At 34.2% G+C, this 20,507-nt stretch overlaps 1 protein-coding gene across 1 annotated transcript in view; it reads right to left on the bottom strand.

The window, feature by feature from the left end:
• LOC145268842 (short transient receptor potential channel 4-associated protein-like) overlaps positions 1 to 17,803 on the bottom strand; it is a 97,949-nt gene extending 80,146 nt beyond the window's left edge. The window contains exon 1 of the mRNA XM_080124513.1: positions 17,390 to 17,803. Coding sequence (XP_079980639.1) covers positions 17,390 to 17,491 — 102 coding nt within the window. The 5' untranslated portion in view covers positions 17,492 to 17,803. The remainder of the gene's footprint in view (positions 1 to 17,389) is intronic.
• Positions 17,804 to 20,507: the final 2,704 nt, after the last annotated feature.

A 20,507-nucleotide genomic window follows, 5' to 3' on the forward strand; every position in this document is an offset into this window, starting at 1 on the left:
TCCCCGAATGGCTTCCGGGACTTGATAAGTAGTAACCTCCATGTAAAAAAAAAAAAAAAAAAAAAAAATGAACTAAGAAGCAATCGGGTTTGTGAAAAAGACTTTGAACAAAAGAAAAAAAAACGGGATGATTAGAATCCTAAAAAGATCTCTAGGTTGAAATAATGTGTGCTGGCATCCAGTAGGAGGCCCCATCCCCAGTAAAAAAAAAAAAAAAAAAAAAAAAAAATCAAGAAGCCTTTAAAATCCACTTTGCTGTTCAACAAGGCTGTATTTAACTTCGCTGTCGAATGTCGCACGCTCTTACCCATCTCCCAGAAGTTGCCGTGGGCCGAGAGCTAGAACTTAATGACTGACAACTTTGCAGTTCCAAGCAAAAGTATCTACGTTATGTGAAACAATGATGCTGTGTTTATCTAATAACAAAACTGAGTGATAATTGCTTTCCTCAATTTTAGATGCATAATACTAACTTGATTTTTAATGGTAATAATTCCTCATTTAATAACATAACAAAAAACAACATAAAACTACTTTTAATGCCTAAACACGTTATTTCTGGCATTCTTCAATAGCAATAATCTGGACATTTCGTAACAGGAAATTTGGAAACAGGGGCAGCTTGTCTGGTTGAGTAGATTTCTACTTATGAGATTGCAGTATGGAACTATGCGGCCTTCTCTTTATTCTCTAATTATTTTTTTTTTTTTTTTTTTTTTTTTTTTTACAAAGGCATCACCACATTATCAAGGCCCAGAGGCCACTCAAGGATAAGGGTTAAAGAGTGTACAGTAGAAGTTGGTCAATTTAGTAATCATTAGTAATGAAAATTTGGTAAATTTAATAACTTATATGGAACGGCTCATCAAGAACTTATTTACTTTAGACTTGAACAAAACCATATTGTAGTCAGCCGGAAAGCAGGAAAACGGAAGACAATTCCACAGGCGTGCAGTTCTAAGAAAGAAGCTTTGTTCATGGAATCTACGTTTAGGTTTAGGCACAGATAAAGAGTGGGGGAAATTATTGATAGTGTTTACAGCTAGACGAGTGTTTCTTGTGAAAGTTTGGCGAGGGGGGACCATAGATTGAAGCTCAGTTGAACACTTTCCATGAAAATAACGATACATCAGAGACAAACTCGCAACATCTCTTCTGTGAGATAGAGGTTGCAAGGAGGAGAAAAGGACATCTCCTACGAGGCTACGAAGTCTATTTTGAACTCTATCAAGGCAGGACAAGTTCTTTCTAGCAGCTCCTGCCCAGATGTGGCAACAGTATTCCATCCTTGGAATTACGTTTTCAATGTAATGGACTTCATATCGCCCCCCCCCTTCCTCTTTCAACTTTAGTTCCTAACAAAATGACTCAGATGGAGTCAGATGGTTTAATCAGCTAATTAGAATTAATTAGTAACAGAACGCGAATGTGCGCATGCTAAAATATCATTAGTAGCTGAAGGATAGATGGCTAGCGAAAATATTAGCAGCAGCAGCTGTTGAAGCACGTATGCAAATTAGCAAGTGTGTGCGATCTTGTATCACAAGAAAAAGAAAAAAAAAAAAAAGACAGTACATGGTTGAGCAGAGAAGCAAAGTGCACACCGGGGAAGATGGACGTGTAAAGTTGAAGGAAAGGAATGGCTGGCTACAGCAAATGGGAGGTCGGGGGGCGACAGACTTATTTTTAAAAAAGCATGTGTGTGCGTGCGAAAAGACTTTAGAAAAATAATGAAATGCATTGTTTTGGAAGAACCACAAATAAACGCATTTCATTTGCACTTCAAAAAAAATGCCGAATCAGATTTATCTTTCTTTGTCTCTTTGTGACGGTACCAGACAGGGTGTGGGTCCGAGAGAGATTTGAACTGTAGAGACAGTTAAAAAGTGACGGCCATACCACGTTGCAATTAGCTAACAAAGCAAAAAGGTTTAGCCCTATTTTAAATTAAAGGAATTGAAATTTAATCTGCACTTCTCAAACGGTTCTTTGTCAATGTGCCATTTTTACCTATTTATTTACTTTTGCCATTTTTTCCGGTGCCCTTTTTACCTAAACCCGGAGAGAAGACGAGTAATTTTTTTTGTTTCTGATAATATTTATACTATATATTTGTTTTAGTGCTTTATGCACTTATTGTGCCGCGTTATTATTCTTTTTTTTAATTCTTTTTTTTTTTTTTAAATATATGTCAGAGTAACATAGTGTGGGTGGGTTTCTAACAGTATTTTATATATTTTGAATTTTACGAGCAAAGAGCGCGGCCATTTTTTTTTTTTTTTTTTTTTTTTGCTCTCATGTAAACGCTAGACATTTTGTTTTTCGAGCCGATTAAACAGAAAGTGAGCAAAACCACTAAAAAAAAATTTCCAGATAGGTAGAAGAGTAACTTGTCATTGATAACATTTATTTGTTATGCATTTGAAATTTTTTTACCACTTATTCGAATGTTTGTGGACTTCGAAAACAAACCCGTATTGGGTTAATTTCAAATTAAATTCAAGGTTTACAATATATATTTTATTTTTATCATTAAATTGTTTGGTGAAAGTCAAAATAGTTACAAAACACTCTCCCCTCTCCATCCATGGGTTCCTAAATAACATTACTATTTCAGCACGGTATATCCTTCGTTTTCTTGGACATTTTTTTTAGTTTTGTTGTCTATTACAAATGCCGATAATTCTACTGCGTTTGGTATCAATTATTTGCCTTGTTTATGTTTATTATTCTTCGGCTGTTAACTATTCTGGATTTTTGCCGAAAGTAATTTCTGGTTGGGTAAATTTTTACGACGTGTCCCAGTCCCACTGTCCCAGCGTATTATAAACACCCCAACCTCCTCATATTAAAAACGGCTTTCGGAATAAACACCGCTCCTCCCAACCTCGAAAGCCGTTCTTAACATAGTGAGGTGTTTATTCCGAAAGCAATTCTTAACATAAGGTGGTTGGTTGACTGGTTAGGGATGTTTATATTACGCTGGAGCAGCAGGTCATAAAAAAATATCCAAACTATTTTTTTTTATAAAGAAAAATTTTTATAATCTTTTAAATTTTTTTTTTGTTGAGCCTCGTTAAAACCTCACATATATATATATATATATATATATATATATATATATATATATATATATATATATATATATATATATATATATAAGGTTTTAACGAGGCTCAACAAAAAATATATAGAGAGAGACAGAGGGGGAGGATTTGTTTATGCGTCGGGTTTTAAAAAAAAATCTCCCGGAAGTGGAAATTAAAAAAAAAAAAAAAAAAAAAAAAAAGAAAATGCTAGCTTTTTGTTTCGGATAAAAAAAAATACAAAAAAAACTAATCATTTTATAAGATTTATATTATTTCTTTCATTATTTAAAATTAAATTTTACAATTACTTTAAAATCTCATTTTATATTCAAATTGATTTGTTTATTTGTAGAAGAAGATCATAAATGTAATAACTAAATTATTCTAGAAGTTGTAAAAAAAATAAATAATAGCTTTTTGTTTTGGATAAAATTTTAAAACTAATAATTTTATAGAATGTATATCATTTTTTAATTGATTTATCTAAAATCAAAATATGCAATTATTTTGAAATTTTATTTACTTTTATCTCATTTTTAATTCAAGATTATTTATTTATAAAAGAAAATAAACAAACTATTCCGGAAGTTGAAAAAGATGCTAGCTCTATATTTCGCATCCCAAAAAAATTTTCATGTTTTGTTTATATATATATATATATATATATATACACACACACACACACACACAAACACACATATAATGTTTTTGTTGTTTGCATTTTTATTTTATCTTCATTTATTTTCAAATAAAATTATTTAAATTGATAAATTTTAAGGTTATCTTTAAGTTTCCTCACCCGGTGTTTACAAAAGTTTTGTCCACAGACAGCTGTCATCTGCAAAGTAAAACAATTTTTTTTTTCAAATTATATTTTTTTCAAATAAGTAAAACAAACAGAAAAATTGAGAACAATTTTTATTGTTGTTTGTTAGTTTTCTTATTTAAAAAAATATAATTTGAAAAAAAAAATTAATAAAAAAACAACAACAAAAAACTCGTTTCATTTTGCAGCAGACGGCTCCACGCAAAACCTTTATAAACACCGGGTGACAAAACTTGAAGATAATCAATTTGTTTAAATATTTTTCTTAGATTTTAGTCTTATTTTAAATTTTTTTGTTAAATAAAAATGAAACGAATTTCGAACAGTATTAAGACTCGATTAGTCACGCCTGGCATTGTTTAATGCCAAAGACTGAAAAAAAAAAAAAAAAAAATTGTTCACTTTTAGAAGGAAATAAAAATCCAAAATTTATACAATTTTTACAACTTTTAAAATATTCACAATATCGAAAGTGTATTTTTTTTCAAACCAATGAATTAAAAAAATAAAAATAAAATTTTTACAAATTTTAAAATGGAGAAAATGTCCATTTTTTTACTACATACAACAAAACGAAAAAAAAAAGTCAATGTTTTAACTTATTTTAAAGCGTTTATTCAGTTCGAAATACAAGTGTCGAGTGTTACGAGAGAACGAGCAAAAAAATGACCGGCACGAGAAGGTCGCATCTTCGGAGTCTGGATAATAATCGCTCAAAAATAGAAAATTAAACAAAATACTGGTAGCACGGCGTAACATTTATTGAGTAAACTTAAATAAAATACCGGTAAAAGTCTTTTTACCGGTATTTTATTTAAGTTTATCTTGCCTTTCGTAACATTTATTTTTTATATACTATTTTTGTTTGTTTTGTTTCAAAAAGTTATTCTAGCAAATTATCTAACAATTTAATAAACAAAAATATCGTAACAAAAATTGAATTTAACTTGAAAATACTATGAAAAAAAAATACTTTTTAAATTTAGTAATCAAGCTAAAAAATTGAATGATTAAATAATTCGAAATAAGAAAAATGATTTTTTCTCGTCCCCCGACGAAAAGAGACTGGACCTGTAAATTCCCCCGCGTCCGTTCGCACTTTTCTCAATAACTACGCCTTGGAATTTCCGGGGGGTTTTTTTTGGTTAAAAATGGCAGATCCTTAATTCAAATCAAGAGTTATCTTCCTTGTTTGTCATACTGAACTGGTCGCACAACTCTTCCACATTAAAACATATGATAAAACTCGTCAATTCTATTTTCACTGTGTAATTATTTTTCTAGTTAGTACAGTAAGCGAAGCCGAAAACGGGGGGGGGAGGTTCAAAGTCTAGCAGTCCGAGGGAAGAAACTATTAGAATAGGTTTTCTGGCCTCTAGGGTCCTCAATAGTGAAGGGGTGGGATTTTGCTGCTTGTCAGGAGTATGTATGTCATGGGGGAACAACTGCTAGGAATCCATCGGAGCACAGGCACAGGGATGTAACATTGCAGTGATGGGACAGTGGTTAGAACTTGGACGATAGTGCGGGATCTATTAAATTCGAGATTATTTTTTGGAGCCTGTTCAAGAGTGAGAGACTAGCGGCAGATGCTTTGTGTCTTAGAAGCATTTCATGGAAGGGGTGTTGCACATCGATAATTTAGTATTTGTTTGTAAAGACATACTTGGAGGTCTCAGAGCGAATGTTACCGAAACGTGATGGTCGGTGGTTGGAGTGTTGGGAAACTCCCTAAAAGGGGAAAGTTTCCGTGCTCAGTTTGTCAAAGAGAGAGTTCGATGCAAATTAATTTTTTGTGGTACTGTGAGCATTGGGTACACAATACACACAGTGGAGGTATAGATAGGCTGAATGTGCGTGTATGTACGAGTGTAAAAATGTGTGTTTATGAATTTGTGTTTAGCGTGCATATGCACGGATAACGTGTAAATGGGTTAGCGTGCATATACACGGATAACGTGTAAATGGGTTAGCGTGCATATACCTGTATAATGTGTGCACGCATGTGCACGTATAACATATGCTCGCATGTGCATGTATTATGTATGCACACATGTCCACGTAAAACCTATGCGTGCATGTGTATGTATAACATATGCGCTTGCACGCATGTGCACATATAACGCACGTGCGTGTGAATATATAATGTATGCACTTGCGTGTATGTGCACGTATAACGTATGCGCTTGCGTGCACATGCGCATGTGCGCAAAGTTTATGCGTTTCGTTTGTGCACGTATAACATGTGCATGTATTACATATGTGCATGTACACTATAACGTATGCGCTTGTGCACGTATAACGTATGCGCTTGTGCACCTGTCCACATATAACGTGCTTTCACGCATGTGCACGTATAACGTATGCGTGCATGTGCACATATAACATATGCACTTGTGCATGTATGTGCATGTACAGTATAACGTATGCGCTTGCGCGCATGTGCACATATAACGTATGTGTGTGTATGCATATGCATGTATAATGTATAAATGTGTTTGCGTGCATACAGATGTACAAGTGTATGTGTGAGTCCAAAGTAATTAAGATTGCAAATTGATATCCAGTCATGGTTGTTGTAATAATGATCATACTGTATCCGACATAAGTCCGAGTTATAGTTTTCAGTGTAGTGTGCGGCATAAATCTCTTATGTTGTGTCCAAATAAATAAGAATTTCCCATCAACATTGTTTTCATCCTGAAAGGCCAATGTATCAATAAGACAATTTGGCGGTATGTTTACTAAAGAAAAAATTTGTCATACGATCCTCTATACATCATGTCTACAAGAATCCATAGCCACAAAATACCATTTTATGAAACAATTGAAATTGCATATTGATTATCCGAAAGAGATGTAGTATGCTGGCGATGTTGTACTTGTTTGTGATGTAGTTAGATGGCGATGTTGTACTTGTTTGTGATGTAGTATGTTGGCGATGTTGTACTCGTTTGTGATGTAGTATGCTGGCGATGTTGTACTCGTTTGTGATGTAGTATGCTGGCGATGTTGTACTTGTTTGTGATGTAGTTTGCTGGTGATGTTGTACTTATTTGTGATGTAGTTTGCTGGTGATGTTGTACTTGTTTGTGATGTAGTTTGCTGGCGATGTTGTACTTGTTTGTGATGTAGTTTGCTGGTGATGTTGTACTTGTTTGTGATGTAGTTTGCTGGTGATGTTGTACTTATTTGTGATGTAGTTTGCTGGTGATGTTGTACTTGTTTGTGATGTAGTTTGCTGGTGATGTTGTACTTGTTTGTGATGCTGTACTTGTTTGTGATCTAGTATGCTGGTGATGTTGTACTTGTTTGTGATGTAGTTTGCTGGCAATGTCATACTTGTTTGTGATGTAGTATGCTGGTGATGTCGTACTTGTTTGCGATGTAGTATGCTGGTGATGTCGTACTTGTTTGCGATGTAGTTTGCTGCCAATGTCGTACTTGTTTGTGATCTAGTACGCTGGTGATGTTGTACTTGTTTGCGATGTGTTATGCTGGTAATGTTGTACTTGTTAGTGATGTAGTTTGCTGGTGATGTTGTACTTGTTTGCGCTGTAGTTTGCTGGTGATGTTGTACTTGTTTGTGATCTAGTATGCTGGTGATGTTGTACTTGTTTGTGATGTAGTTTGCTGGTGATGTCATACTTGTTTGCGATGTAGTTTGCAGGCGATGTTGTACTTGTTTGTAATGTAATGTAGTTTGCTGCCGATGTTGTACTTGTTTGTGATGTAGTATGCTGGTGATGTACTTGTTTTTGATCTAGTATGCTGGTGATGTTGTACTTGTTTGCGATGTAGTATGCTGGTGATGTTGTACTTGTTTGTGATGTAGTTTGATGGTGATGTTGTACTTGTTTGTGATGTAGTATGCTGGTGATGTCGTACTTGTTTGTGATCTAGTACGCTGGTGATGTTGTACTTATTTGTGATGTAGTTTGATGGCGATGTTTTACTTGTTTGTGATGTAGTTTGATGGTGATGTTGTACTTGTTTGTGATGTAGTTTGATGGTGATGTTGTACTTGTTTGTGATGTAGTTTGATGGTGATGTTGTACTTGTTTGTTATGTTGTTTGATTGTGATGTTGTACTTGTTCCGGATGCTGTACTTATTTGTGATGTAGTTTGATGGCGATGTTTTACTTGTTTGTGATGTAGTTTGATGGTGATGTTGTACTTGTTTGTTATGTAGTTTGATGGCGATGTTTTACTTGTTTGTGATGTAGTTTGATGGTGATGTTGTACTTGTTTGTTATGTAGTTTGATTGTGATGTTGTACTTGTTCCGGATGCTGTACTTGTTTGAGATGTAGTATGGTGGTTATGTTGTGCTTATTTGTGATGTAGTATGCTAGTGATGTTGTACTTGTTTGTGATGTAGTATGCTGGTAATATTGTACTTGCTGGTGATGTACTTGTTTGTGATCTAGTATGCTGGTGATGTTTAACTTGCTCGTGACGTTGTACTTGCTCGTGATGTAGTATGGTGATGATGTTGTACTTGTTTGTGATGTAGTACGCTGATGAGGATGTACTTGTTTGTGAAGTAGTATGCTGGTGATGTCGTACTTGTTTGTGATGTAGTTTGCTGGCAATGTCGTACTTGTTTGTGATGTACTTTGCTGGTGATGCTGTACTTGTTTGCTGTGTAGTTTGATGGTGATGTACTTGTTTGTGATGTACTTGGCTGGTGATGTTGTACTCGTTTGTGATGTAGTTTGCTGGCAATGTCGTACTTGTTTGCGATGTAGCTTACTGGTGATGTTGTACTTGTTTGTGATTTAGTTTGATGGCGATGTTGTACTTGTTTGTGATGTAGTATACTGGCAATGTCGTAGTTGTTTGTGATGTAGTTATCAGGTGATATTGTACTTGCTGGTGATGTTGTACTTGTTTGTGATGTTGTACTTGTTTGTGATGTTGTACTTGTTTGCAATGTAGTATGCTAGTGATGTTGTACTTGTTTGCAGTGTATTATGCTGGGGATGTTGTACTTGTTTGTGATGTTGTACTTGTTTGTTATCTAGTATGCTGGTGATGTTGCACTTGTTTGCAGTGTATTATGCTGGGGATGTTGTACTTGTTTGTGATGTACTTGTTTGTTATCTAGTATGCTAGTGATGTTGTACTTGTTTGCAGTGTATTATGCTGGCGATGTTGTACTTGTTTGTGATGTTGTACTTGTTTGTTATCTAGTATGCTAGTGATGTTGTACTTGTTTGCAGTGTATTATGCTGGGGATGTTGTACTTGTTTGTGATGTTGTACTTGTTTGTTATCTAGTATGCTGGTGATGTTGTACTTGTTTGCTGTGTAGTTTGCTGGTGATGTTGTACTTGTTTGTGATGTTGTACTTGTTTGTGATGTTGTACTTGTTTGTGATCTAATATGCTGGTGATGTTGTACTTGTTTGTTATCTAGTATGCTGGTGATGTACTTGTTTACAATGTAGTTTTCTGGTGATGTTGTACTTGTTTGTGATGTACTTGCTTGTGGTCTAGTATGCTGGTGATGTTGTACTTGTTTGCAATGTAGTTTGCTGGTGATGTTGTACTTGTTTGCAATGCAGTTTGCTGGTGATGTACTTGTTTGTGATGTTGTACTTGCTTGTGGTCTAGTATGCTGGTGATGTTGCACTTGCTCGTGATATTGCACTTGCTCGTGATTTGTACTTGCTCGTGATTTGTACTTGCTCGTGATATTGTACTTGTTTGCGATGTAGTATGCTGATGATGTTGCATTTGTTTGCGATGTAATATGCTGTGGTCTCTACAGAGTTTATTACTTTTCATTTGTGTCTTAGAAGCATTTTGTGTGAGGGATGTTGTATGTTGATTTGGTATTTGTGGAAACTATTTGAAGACGTAGTTGCTAAGTTAAAGAGGAAGGTTCTATGAATTGTTTATGGGAAGAGATTTTGGTGAAATTCAGTTGTTTGCAGAACTTGTAAACATTGGTAAAAGCATACTTGAAGTCCCACTTGCTAAGTTAAAGACTTGGAAAAAGTCTTAGCGTGAATGTTACCGAGACCAACGTGATGATCAGTGGTTGTAGTGTTCGGAAGATGTCCAAATGGGGGCGCTTCCAATTTACCGAAAAGGGACTTAGGTGTAATTGAATTGTTTGTCGTACTTGCAAACACTGGGTGCACAAAAAGTGCAGCGGAAGCACTGGTAGCATGTAAGACGATAAACAACTACTATGCATGACGTAAGCCGAAGTTTGCCTTTGAAGTGAGTGTTATTCCTGTTAGACTTAGCAGCACTAATAGTTACAGCTTTTTTTTTTTCAGGATTGCCCAAAGGTGTTGAGTTCAATCCTGAACGAAGGCAGTGAAAAGTAACATTCAAAACAGAGAATCAGCAATTATGTCCCAGAGCCTAGCTGGAGCCCGAACATGGTACCCCCGTAATAATAATAAAGGGTTGTGTTTGAGGCTCCTAACAAACGGTTCCCCAGTTCGATACAAAAAACCTGATGAAGGCCAGAGGGTAAAACGGCCGAAACGTTGTGACTATAACAACCAAGATGAGGAAGTCAATCCGACAATCTCAATAAAAGGATCTCATGCGGTTGAAAGCTTGTTCAGCAATTCCTTTAAAAAGTAAATAAATTATTAACATTAAAGAAAACAAGTCAAACATGCGGGGTCCCCCTCCACGAGTGAATAATTCTGGAAAGAGCATTCCAAGAGTGACCAAGATATAAAAGAGGACTGCTATGTTGAGGAAGGTGAATACTGTGAAGGTGAAACATTGAAACATGTTTCCTGCATGTGCAATGCATGTTATGCAAAGAAACTGTTTGTTTTCTTCGGTGCGCGTTGCCATGATCTGCTGAAGGCTGCAAGAAGCATTTATGGTATGATTGTGATGAATTGACAAAAGGAAAACTTGCCACATGCAGGTGGAATTCTTGGATTAAATGCTGTGAGTTTGTCATTAAAAAAAAATGGCTTTAACATTGGGCATGCTGATCATGATGAAGCTGTATGTTGGGAGGGTTGGCTGCCGTGAGCCAAATTATGTCTGCGATTGACATGAAAAATTGGATTTGAAAGGTTCTGAATAAAAAAATAAAAAATTTACTTTCACCATGACTAATATTTGTGCAAAATTTCAAAAATGTTCAAGGAGTGGTTATTGAAAAAAGTGCGAACAAACGAACGGAGGAACGATTTTGGGACAATTTTATCCCTACAATGGCCCCTGGGTGTCAGACGTGGGGGGAGGGTACAATCAAATTTATCCTGGAAAATCTGTTCTGGCAAAAATTTGCTTTCACCATGACTAACGTTTGTACCAAAATTTATTTTTTTAATTCTGAGTAGTTATTGAGAAAAGTGCGGACAAATGAATGGGAGTACTAGATCCAATCCATCCTTTATCGCTTTCTTAATTATGCATTCATCGGAGCACGTTTCATCAAAACACTTGCAGAACAGGGATGTGATATTGCGACGATAGTGCAAAGGTTGGAGTTTGGTTGATAGTGCAAGGCCTGAAGACTTTTTTTTGGACCCTATATAAGAGGGAGAGATGCACCAGTCCAGATGCGGCAATAATACTTCTTGCATACGTGAATGGTGGCTTTGTAGAGATATAGGATACTGTCAGATGAGAGTATTTCTCTAGCAAGGTAGAGAGAGAGAGCACACTTTCTTTGCTTCAGCCTTGGCAGTATCCTCAATGTATTTGATCCAATTCACGTTGCCTGTAAATGTCAAGCTAAGGATTTTGAACAATGAACTCAAGTGCAGAAAAAAATTGGGTTCGTGGGCTCGTGAGATTGAGAGATGGACCAATGTCATTTTGAGATTGAGAGATGGACCAATGTCATTTTGAGATTGAGAGATGGACCAATGTCATTTTGAGATTGAGAGATGGACCAATGTCATTTTGAGATTGAGAGATGGACCAATGTCATTTTGAGATTGAGAGATGGACCAATGTCATTTTGAGATTGAGAGATGGACCAATGTCATTTTGAGATTGAGAGATGGACCAATGTCATTTTCTCTGAGGAGTCATTATTTCCCAACAGTGGAAGGGTATGGGTGTAGAGGCTCCCTCACAAGATTTTGACTTTAAAAGACTGCAGCCGACACTGAAACGTGGAGGGGTTCTCGGTTATGGTATGGAGTGTAATTGGGAGTGATGGTTGCTTAGAGCTGGTGGAGTGTGAAGGAAATATCAATTCTGCTAAATATGTTTTAATTAGTGTTGGGACGATTAATCGGAATCTGAATAAAAAAAAAATTTAAAAAAAAAAAAAAAAATCAAAGCTTTTGGGGGTATCGGCATCGGAAAACATTGAGCCCATTTTCTGATGCCTAAATCAATTCTTTAAATTATCTTTTTTATCTAATTTTAGTTTAAGAAACATGTTCCACTGCTTGTAGTAATAATAAAATAATAAATATTTATTGATTTAAACTTCCAGTAAAACTAAAATCTCTAGATCACCCCCTCACAAGTGTGTTTTTACGTTTGAGAAAATATATGCACATTTAAGATGCGTTTTTGCAGTAATCGGGGAAAAAATAACACTTATATTGAAATATTTAGAGATTTATAAAGAATCGGAATCGGTAATTGTATCGGAATCTGTAAAAATATTGGAATCGTCCGATCACTAGTTTTAATATTACATGAAGGATTCCTATCAATATTCTCAAGTGATAAAATAAACAAAATTAACCCCCTATTTATGGAAGACAGAGCTCCTTGTCACTCTGCTAGGATGACGCAACATTGGATTAATAAACTTTTATGGCCAAGTCTGTCCTTGGATATAAACCGAATTGAAAACGTTTGGGGCATATTAGACTAGAACCTTTGCAAAAAGAAAAAGAAGCCATCTTCTAAGCCTTTTAGCATTATTGCATGGTAAGAAATTCCTCAAGATGATATTCGTCAACTGATCAATGCCATGCCTAGAAGGGTCCTAACAACAGAAAAGAAAATGTACTCTAAGCATTAGTTATTAAATTTTTGATTTTGTTCTATAAATTGTTTATTGAAATAAACTGTTTCTATGGATGTCTGTTCTTTTCTGTCATGTCTGTTTTTCATTCGTTTTTCCCTTCTCCAACCATAGCAGGTGTCACCAGCAAATATACTCATCTCAGACAATTATATCAGGGAGGTCGTATATAATTTTGTTATGGAAATTTTTTTTTTTTATTGCATTTTAACCCCAAACAAAGCACAGTGCCATTTTAACCCCAAACAAGGCACAGTGCCATTTTTGATGTAGGGAGTAACCATTAGGAACATAAATTGCAAGGATACTATGTAGTTTACATTACAGTTGAACTTCTGCATGTCAGTACAGTCAGAGAAGCTGGAACCCGGTAGGAAATTTCAAAGTCTAGCAGTTCTGGAGGAGAAACTGTTAGAGTAAAAGGCTTTCTAGCATCTGGGGACTGCTACTGTATAGGGGTGGGATTTTGCTGCTTCTCGGGTTAGGGTTATGTGCATTGAGGAGGTAGAAGCAACATTCCATTAAAATATAAACGGGTATAGAGACATAGCATTGCGGCAGTGGGACAGAGGTCAGAGCTTGTTTGATAGTGTGGGACCTACCAGGTTGGTAACTCTTTTTGAGCGACAGACTAGTGGCAGATGCACCAGCCCAGACATGACAACAATACTTCATGCATAGGCGAATGGAGGCCTTGTAGAGGTACAGGACATTCTCAGGTGTGAGTAATCTCTTAGCACAGTAGAAAGAACCCACCTTCTTCGCAGCAGCCTTGGCAATGTCCTCAATGTGTTTGTTCCGATTCATGTTGCCTGTGAATGTTAAGCCGAGGTGTTTGAACAAAGTATTTTCATGTAGCGTATCATGAACCATAGCAATCAGTGGTTGGAAAGGTTTCTTGTAGTTATTAAAGGAAAGAAGTTTAGTCTTAGTAGCATTAAATGTTACTACCCATTCACAGACTCATTTCACTACAGACAGGATGTCTTCCTCTAAGGTTTTAGCTATTTCCTTAGATATGTGTGAATTTGTTTTTCCCTCAAGAATATTATATAGCACGGTGTCATCAGCAAATAAACTCATCTTCAGAGACAATTTTTATCAGGGAGGTCATTTATGATTATCAGTCTGTTCTACAAATACTATTATGTCATGTGTTCATGAGAATTGTCTGATTTATTCCCTGCTTCCTCTGTCCCAGCTCGTTTGACTCTTTGGTCTAGTGGTCTTCACCAATTCGCTACTTTGATACCTCATTGTAATGCAGCTCCCTATTCCAGGAGTTTCGTTTCCAAGAACTGCAGGCTTGCGGAACTCTCTTCCTGTTCACCGTTTTCCTCCTACCTACAACCTTTTTTTTTTTTTTTTTTTTTTTTACACAGGCATCACCACATTATCAAGGCCAAGAGGCCACTCAAGGATAAGGGTTAAAGAGTGTACAGTAGAAATTGGACAATATAGTAATCATTAGTAATGAAAATTTGGTAAATTTGATAACTTATATGCAACGGCTCATCAAGAACTTATTTACGTTAGACTTGAAGACAACCATATTGTAGTCAGCCGGAAAGCTGGAAAACGGAAGACAATTCCACAGGCGTGCAGTTCTAAGAAAGAAGCTTTGTTCATGAAATCTACGTTTAGGCACAGATAAAGAGTGGGGGGAATTATTGATAGTGTTTACAGCTAGACGAGTGTTTCTTGTGAAAGTTTGGCGAGGGGGGACCATAGATTGAAGCTCAGTCGAACACTTTCCATGAAAATAACGATACATCAGAGACAAACTCGCAACATCTCTTCTGTGAGATAGAGGTTGCAAGGAAGAGAAAAGGACATCTCCTACGAGGCTACGAAGTCTATTTTGAACTCTATCAAGGCAGGACAAGTCCTTTCTAGCAGCTCCTGCCCAGATGTGGCAACAGTATTCCATCCTAGGACGTACCTGGCTCTTATATAGATAGAGAATAGCATCAGCAGTGAGATATCTACCGGATCGATAGAAAGATCCCACCATTTTTCCAGCGGCCTTGACAACAGATTTGATGTACGAGTCTTTTCAAGACTAAGGCCAATAGGCATCTCCTGTCTTTGCAACAATCAACTTTTATGTTCGTTAACTCCTTACATCAAGTGGCATTATGCCTTGTCTCAAGCGAATTCCATAAAAAAATTTAATAAAATAAAAAGTTACTTTCTACTAGCCTGCCTATTTTGTTTGTGTTTTTTTAAAGTACTTTCATTTATATTTGTCAGCAATGCCTTCCGAGTCTTGTGAACTTATTTAAACATAATGTCGAATTTTACTCGATATCAAAGATTTAAAAACTCAAAAATCGGAAAATAAACAAAAATATAGCTTTTATTCGTTACCAAAATTTAATTTTTGAGTTAAATTTATAACATCGGAAGATTCAGAGTACATTATGAGCGCCTAACAGTCCAAAACAGTATTTTTTTTTTCTTTTTCAAAAAAAAAAAAAAAAAAAAAAAAAAAAGTGTAGCCTAGGTGTTTTTTTTTGGGGGGGGGGGTACTCATGCAAAGAATGTACTATTGTTTTTATATTATATTCAAGAATTTTCGTAATTTTTGGATATATTACTATTTTCGACAGGACAAATAAGTAACATTGTTTTTGTTTAAAACGAAATTTTTTTTTTTAAAACAATAGATCTGTCGACTATCTTAACAAGCCCCGCATTTTTAAATTAAATTCAAGTTTTACGATATCTTTTATTAAACTGTTAGGTGAAAGTACAGAATAATTACAAAACACCTTCCCCATGTTAAGAAAGGTTTTCTAAGTAATGCTATTTCAACACGGTAACTTAAGTGCACCAGTGCACTACCACCAGTATCAGATATATCCACACACAGACACACACACACATATAATCACGTTAGATCACTCAAGTTAAGCAACGTTGGGCCTGGTCAGTACTAAAATAAGTGACCATTTGGGAATTCCAAATTATAAACCATTTTTCTTTTATCTGAAAAATGGTTTCTAATTTTTTTTTTTTTTTTTTTGTCAATTCTAATAAATGACAATGTTAACTTCCAAATTATACAATCGAAATTATCTGATTACCGAATTATTAAAAAAAAAAAAAAAAAAAAAATTTAATCGTGGTAGCAAGTGAAAATTTTCGGCCATCTTGTTTAAATCAAAACGGAAAATTACCTCCCTTTTGAACCCTCCCGTGTCTTACAATTGTCAAATTCTACTTTCTATTTTCTTTAATAAAATAATTTTCTACCTCATCGATTTTCGTAATTTTTGGATATAATCATCTTTAAAAAAAATACGGGTTTGTATTACTGTACACATAGATTCGAAAAAGTTGTCAAAAAACAAATATATAATAAATAAATGTTATCAAAGGCAAGATAAGTTACTTTTCTACCTAACTGGATATATTTTTCGTGTTTTTATTCAATGTAACATGTTTATTCAGCTCGAAAAGCATACATACCGTGGAAAATTCAAAACGGCGCCCGACACTCTCTTAAACACGGTAAGTTCAGGAAAAGATGTTATAAATAATAAACTAGACAAAATACTGTTAGAAATTCGCTCAATATATGTTACCGTGGCATAAGTTGACATATATTCGGTGTTTTTTTTAATAGTATTTTGTCTAGTTTATTATTTATAACACCTTTTCCCAAACTTAACCTGTTAAAGAGAGAGTCGGGCGCCATTTTGAATTTTCCAATACATCGGTAAACACTGCATGTTTTTCGAGCTGAATAAACATGTTACATTGAATAAAAACACAAAAAATATATCCAGTTTGGTAGAAAAGTAACTTATCTTGCCTTTGATAACATTTACTTGTTATATATTTGTTTTTTGACAACTTTTTCGAATCTATGTGTACAGTAATACAAACCCCTATTTTCTTTAATAAAATAATTTTCTACCTCATCGATTTTCGTAATTTTTGGATATAATCATCTTAAAAAATACGAGGGATACGCAGCTTCCATTGTTTTCATGTGAAATTCAGTATTATGATTTCAGAAATCTCATCCCAATAGTGTCGAAGTGCCGATAAGTTTGTTTGTTTTTTATTTTATTTAATTTCGAGTAAACAAGTAGTAGCATTGTTATTGTCGTAACTATGTAACTTATTTGAAATTAACTAAAAACGTATCTATCTCTCTATGTATATAATATATACTTTTATATACAGTTTATATACAGTTTATACATGTAATACTTCAGTGTGTATATCTATCATAATGTACATGCATGGAATCGCAATAAATTATATATTTTTTTAATTGAAAAAAATCGAATTTAAAGACAAAAATACTCAAAACCTGGTTCTATTTTTAAAGGCTATATAATTTGTAGTATAAACATTTTTCGGACATATATATATATTTTTTAGAGCAGCAGGGACGATGATAAATAACAATAACAAATAATAATGATATTATGGATAAATTTTAATTTTAAAACAAAAAGAAATATCGGGCTTACCTGTGCCAATCGCGTATATGCATGACCAGAATACTGACATTCAATCAACGAATAAAAAGTCGATTTTTTATTTGGTCGTTTATGGTGGAGTTGTATTGGCATGGTTTAAAAGGCCGAAACCTTTTTTTTTTTTTTTTTCTCTCGGCTTTTGTCGATTTATCTATCAGCGAGAATAAGAAAAAATCCTGGCAGACATTAAGCTATTTAATAAATTAAATAAATAAAGAAAGAAAGATGATTTGGCTGAGGTGTTGTTTTTGTGTTTGTAAGCGTTCGACGACTTCCTCTAGCAAAACGATCTTCAGTTTAAGTCAAAAAAAAAAAAAAAAAAAATTTCTTTCATTACGCATTTTACTTTGTTGAGAGCGTAAGCGACCCTAGTGCTCGCCGGGATCGCTTACGCCCTTAACAAACGACATAAACAATGAAAGATCAAGGGTGCTTATTTCGAATTCAACCTTATCAAAAAAAAATAAAATAAACAAACAATACAGAAAAATCAGGGGTTATTTAAAATTACACTTATTTTAAAATAAAAACATTAAGAAAAATCGGGTTTGTAGTAATCCATAATCCAATCCACAGAGGTACTAAAAAGTTGCCAAAAAAAAAAAAAAATATGTACATATATGATGATTGCAACGTCTTGTCAGACGAGTGCCACTCCCTCAGGTACTGAAAGTCCATGAGCCGAAAATGACTTTAGTCCTGCCCGGCTAAATTCACACGCACAAGCAGACATGACACTGAAGACGTCACTGGTATATATACATATATATATATATACATGTACGCATGCATACATATATATACATACATACACATACAAACATAGAAATGACTATTGACTCACATATATGCATACATACACATACTTATACATACATGAACATACACAAGACGGTCATTGGGATACATACATATATATATAAACGCAAATATACATATCTACACATACACACATACATATCTGTAAACATACATATATACATACACCATGAATAATACACATACATACGTATAGACACACATGCATACATACAGATATACATACATACATATATACAAATACATACACACATATACATACATATACCCATACGTACACATATGCACATACATATATACATACACTTACCTACATATACATACACGTACATAAATATGCACTCATACACATATACATATATGCTCATACATACATACACATATATATGCATACATACACATGCATACATCTACATACATACATACATGCATAAATACACATACACACGCCTATATATATACATGCACATACATGCATATATACACATACATACACACGCAAACATATATACACATACATATATACATACATATACACATAGATATACACACATATACACACACATGTACATAAACATACATACACCTATACATAGATACATATAATGATGGCAGATCAATTATTACATGCTTCCAGCATTTCAGACCTACACGCGTCACAACTTTTCCATCGCAATAGGACCATTTTTTTTTTTTATAGACTGAGGGAGTATCTATACCTGATGGTTGGTTGGTTGTTTTGTTTTACGGCATATCAACCCTTTTCAGGTTATTTAATGCCGAATCTGGTGATTTTGAAGAACGATTTTTTAATATAGTATATTTGTTTTTTAAGTCGTATTCTATTTAACCCATAGTTGGGACCCTAACAGGTGCTACCACTCCGGGTCAGAGTGGACCTGGGAGCAATGACAATTAAAGGGTGGCTCCACACTCCCTAAGGCCTGCAAGCTGGGGCCCTCACCATCGGATATAGTTTAAGGTCATATCCAGGACCGAATACCTGATGGTGTTATAGAGTTTTAGCTTTGTACGACAGCTAAATCTCTCTCTCGGTTCAAAATGTTGACATCCAGCAACAAGCAACTACACACACACACACACACACACACACATATATATATATATATATATATATAATTTAAAGGAGATTAGAACAATAGTCTAAAGAGCAAAGTGTATTTTAATGTAATAGTAAAATTTCTAGTTTAATTAAAATACAGGGAAATAAAAAGTGCTCGTTGTAATTTAGATATATAATAAGCTCGATAGGTAAATATCCCAGAGCTAATTTAATATTTAGTAATGTGATTGATAATTTAAAACTCAAATTATAATTAAATTAAAAATCCGTTTCATAAGAAGGAACAACAACAAAATCAATTATTTGTACGATCGTTTCGGAAAACAATGTTTTTATTGTGGTAGACATCAAGTTACGGACAATAATTATTACATATAGTTTTTTATTAAACAAGGTTTCCTCATCAGCAAATATTGGAAAGGGTGTTTATTAAATGTAAAAGACACCATAAATAAACCTAGCATATATATATATATATATATATATATATATATATATATATATATATATCCACTTATCTAGTTTTTCCTTTTCTGATTAAATATGTTTTTAACTCATTTCAGAGTGTTTTTTAACATATTTTATTAACTGTTTGCTCATATATATATATATATATATATATATATATATATATATATATATATATATATAGCGCTCAATATTACTTGTTTTTCTAACCGAATTAACATTTTACGTTGAATAAAAACACTAAAAATTAATCCAGTTAGGTAGAGAAGTAACTTATCTTGGCTTTGGTAGCATTTAATTGTTATATATTTGTTTTCTTGTTTTTTGAGGGGAAAGGGGGTTGCAACTTTTTCGTACTTCTGTGGATACAAACCCGAAAAATCTTTATGATGTATGAACGAAGATGTCATATTCCAAAAATCACGTAAATTGATTAAGTATTTTTTAACTAAGAAAATAAATTTTTATGATTGTTAACGATTTTAATACTAAATTTATCCATTATAAGGCTGATTTTGATCTCGATAGTTCGAATTGAGTTGTCTCCTCTGAATTATTCAACATGGCCGATCAAAAAATCCTACCTCTCGCTTCGTCATAAAATTTTATTTTCTTAGTTAAAAAAAATACTTGATCAATTTATGTGATTAGTTCTCTGACGTGTAATACAATCACAAAAAATTTTCTGTACAGAATCTTGGGTTTGTATTACTATACACATAGATTCGAAAAAGTTGT

Source organism: Euprymna scolopes, chromosome 44 (assembly GCF_053919585.1).
Source record: "Euprymna scolopes isolate OS-2025 chromosome 44, ASM5391958v1, whole genome shotgun sequence".
Lineage (NCBI taxonomy): Eukaryota > Metazoa > Mollusca > Cephalopoda > Sepiida > Sepiolidae > Euprymna > Euprymna scolopes.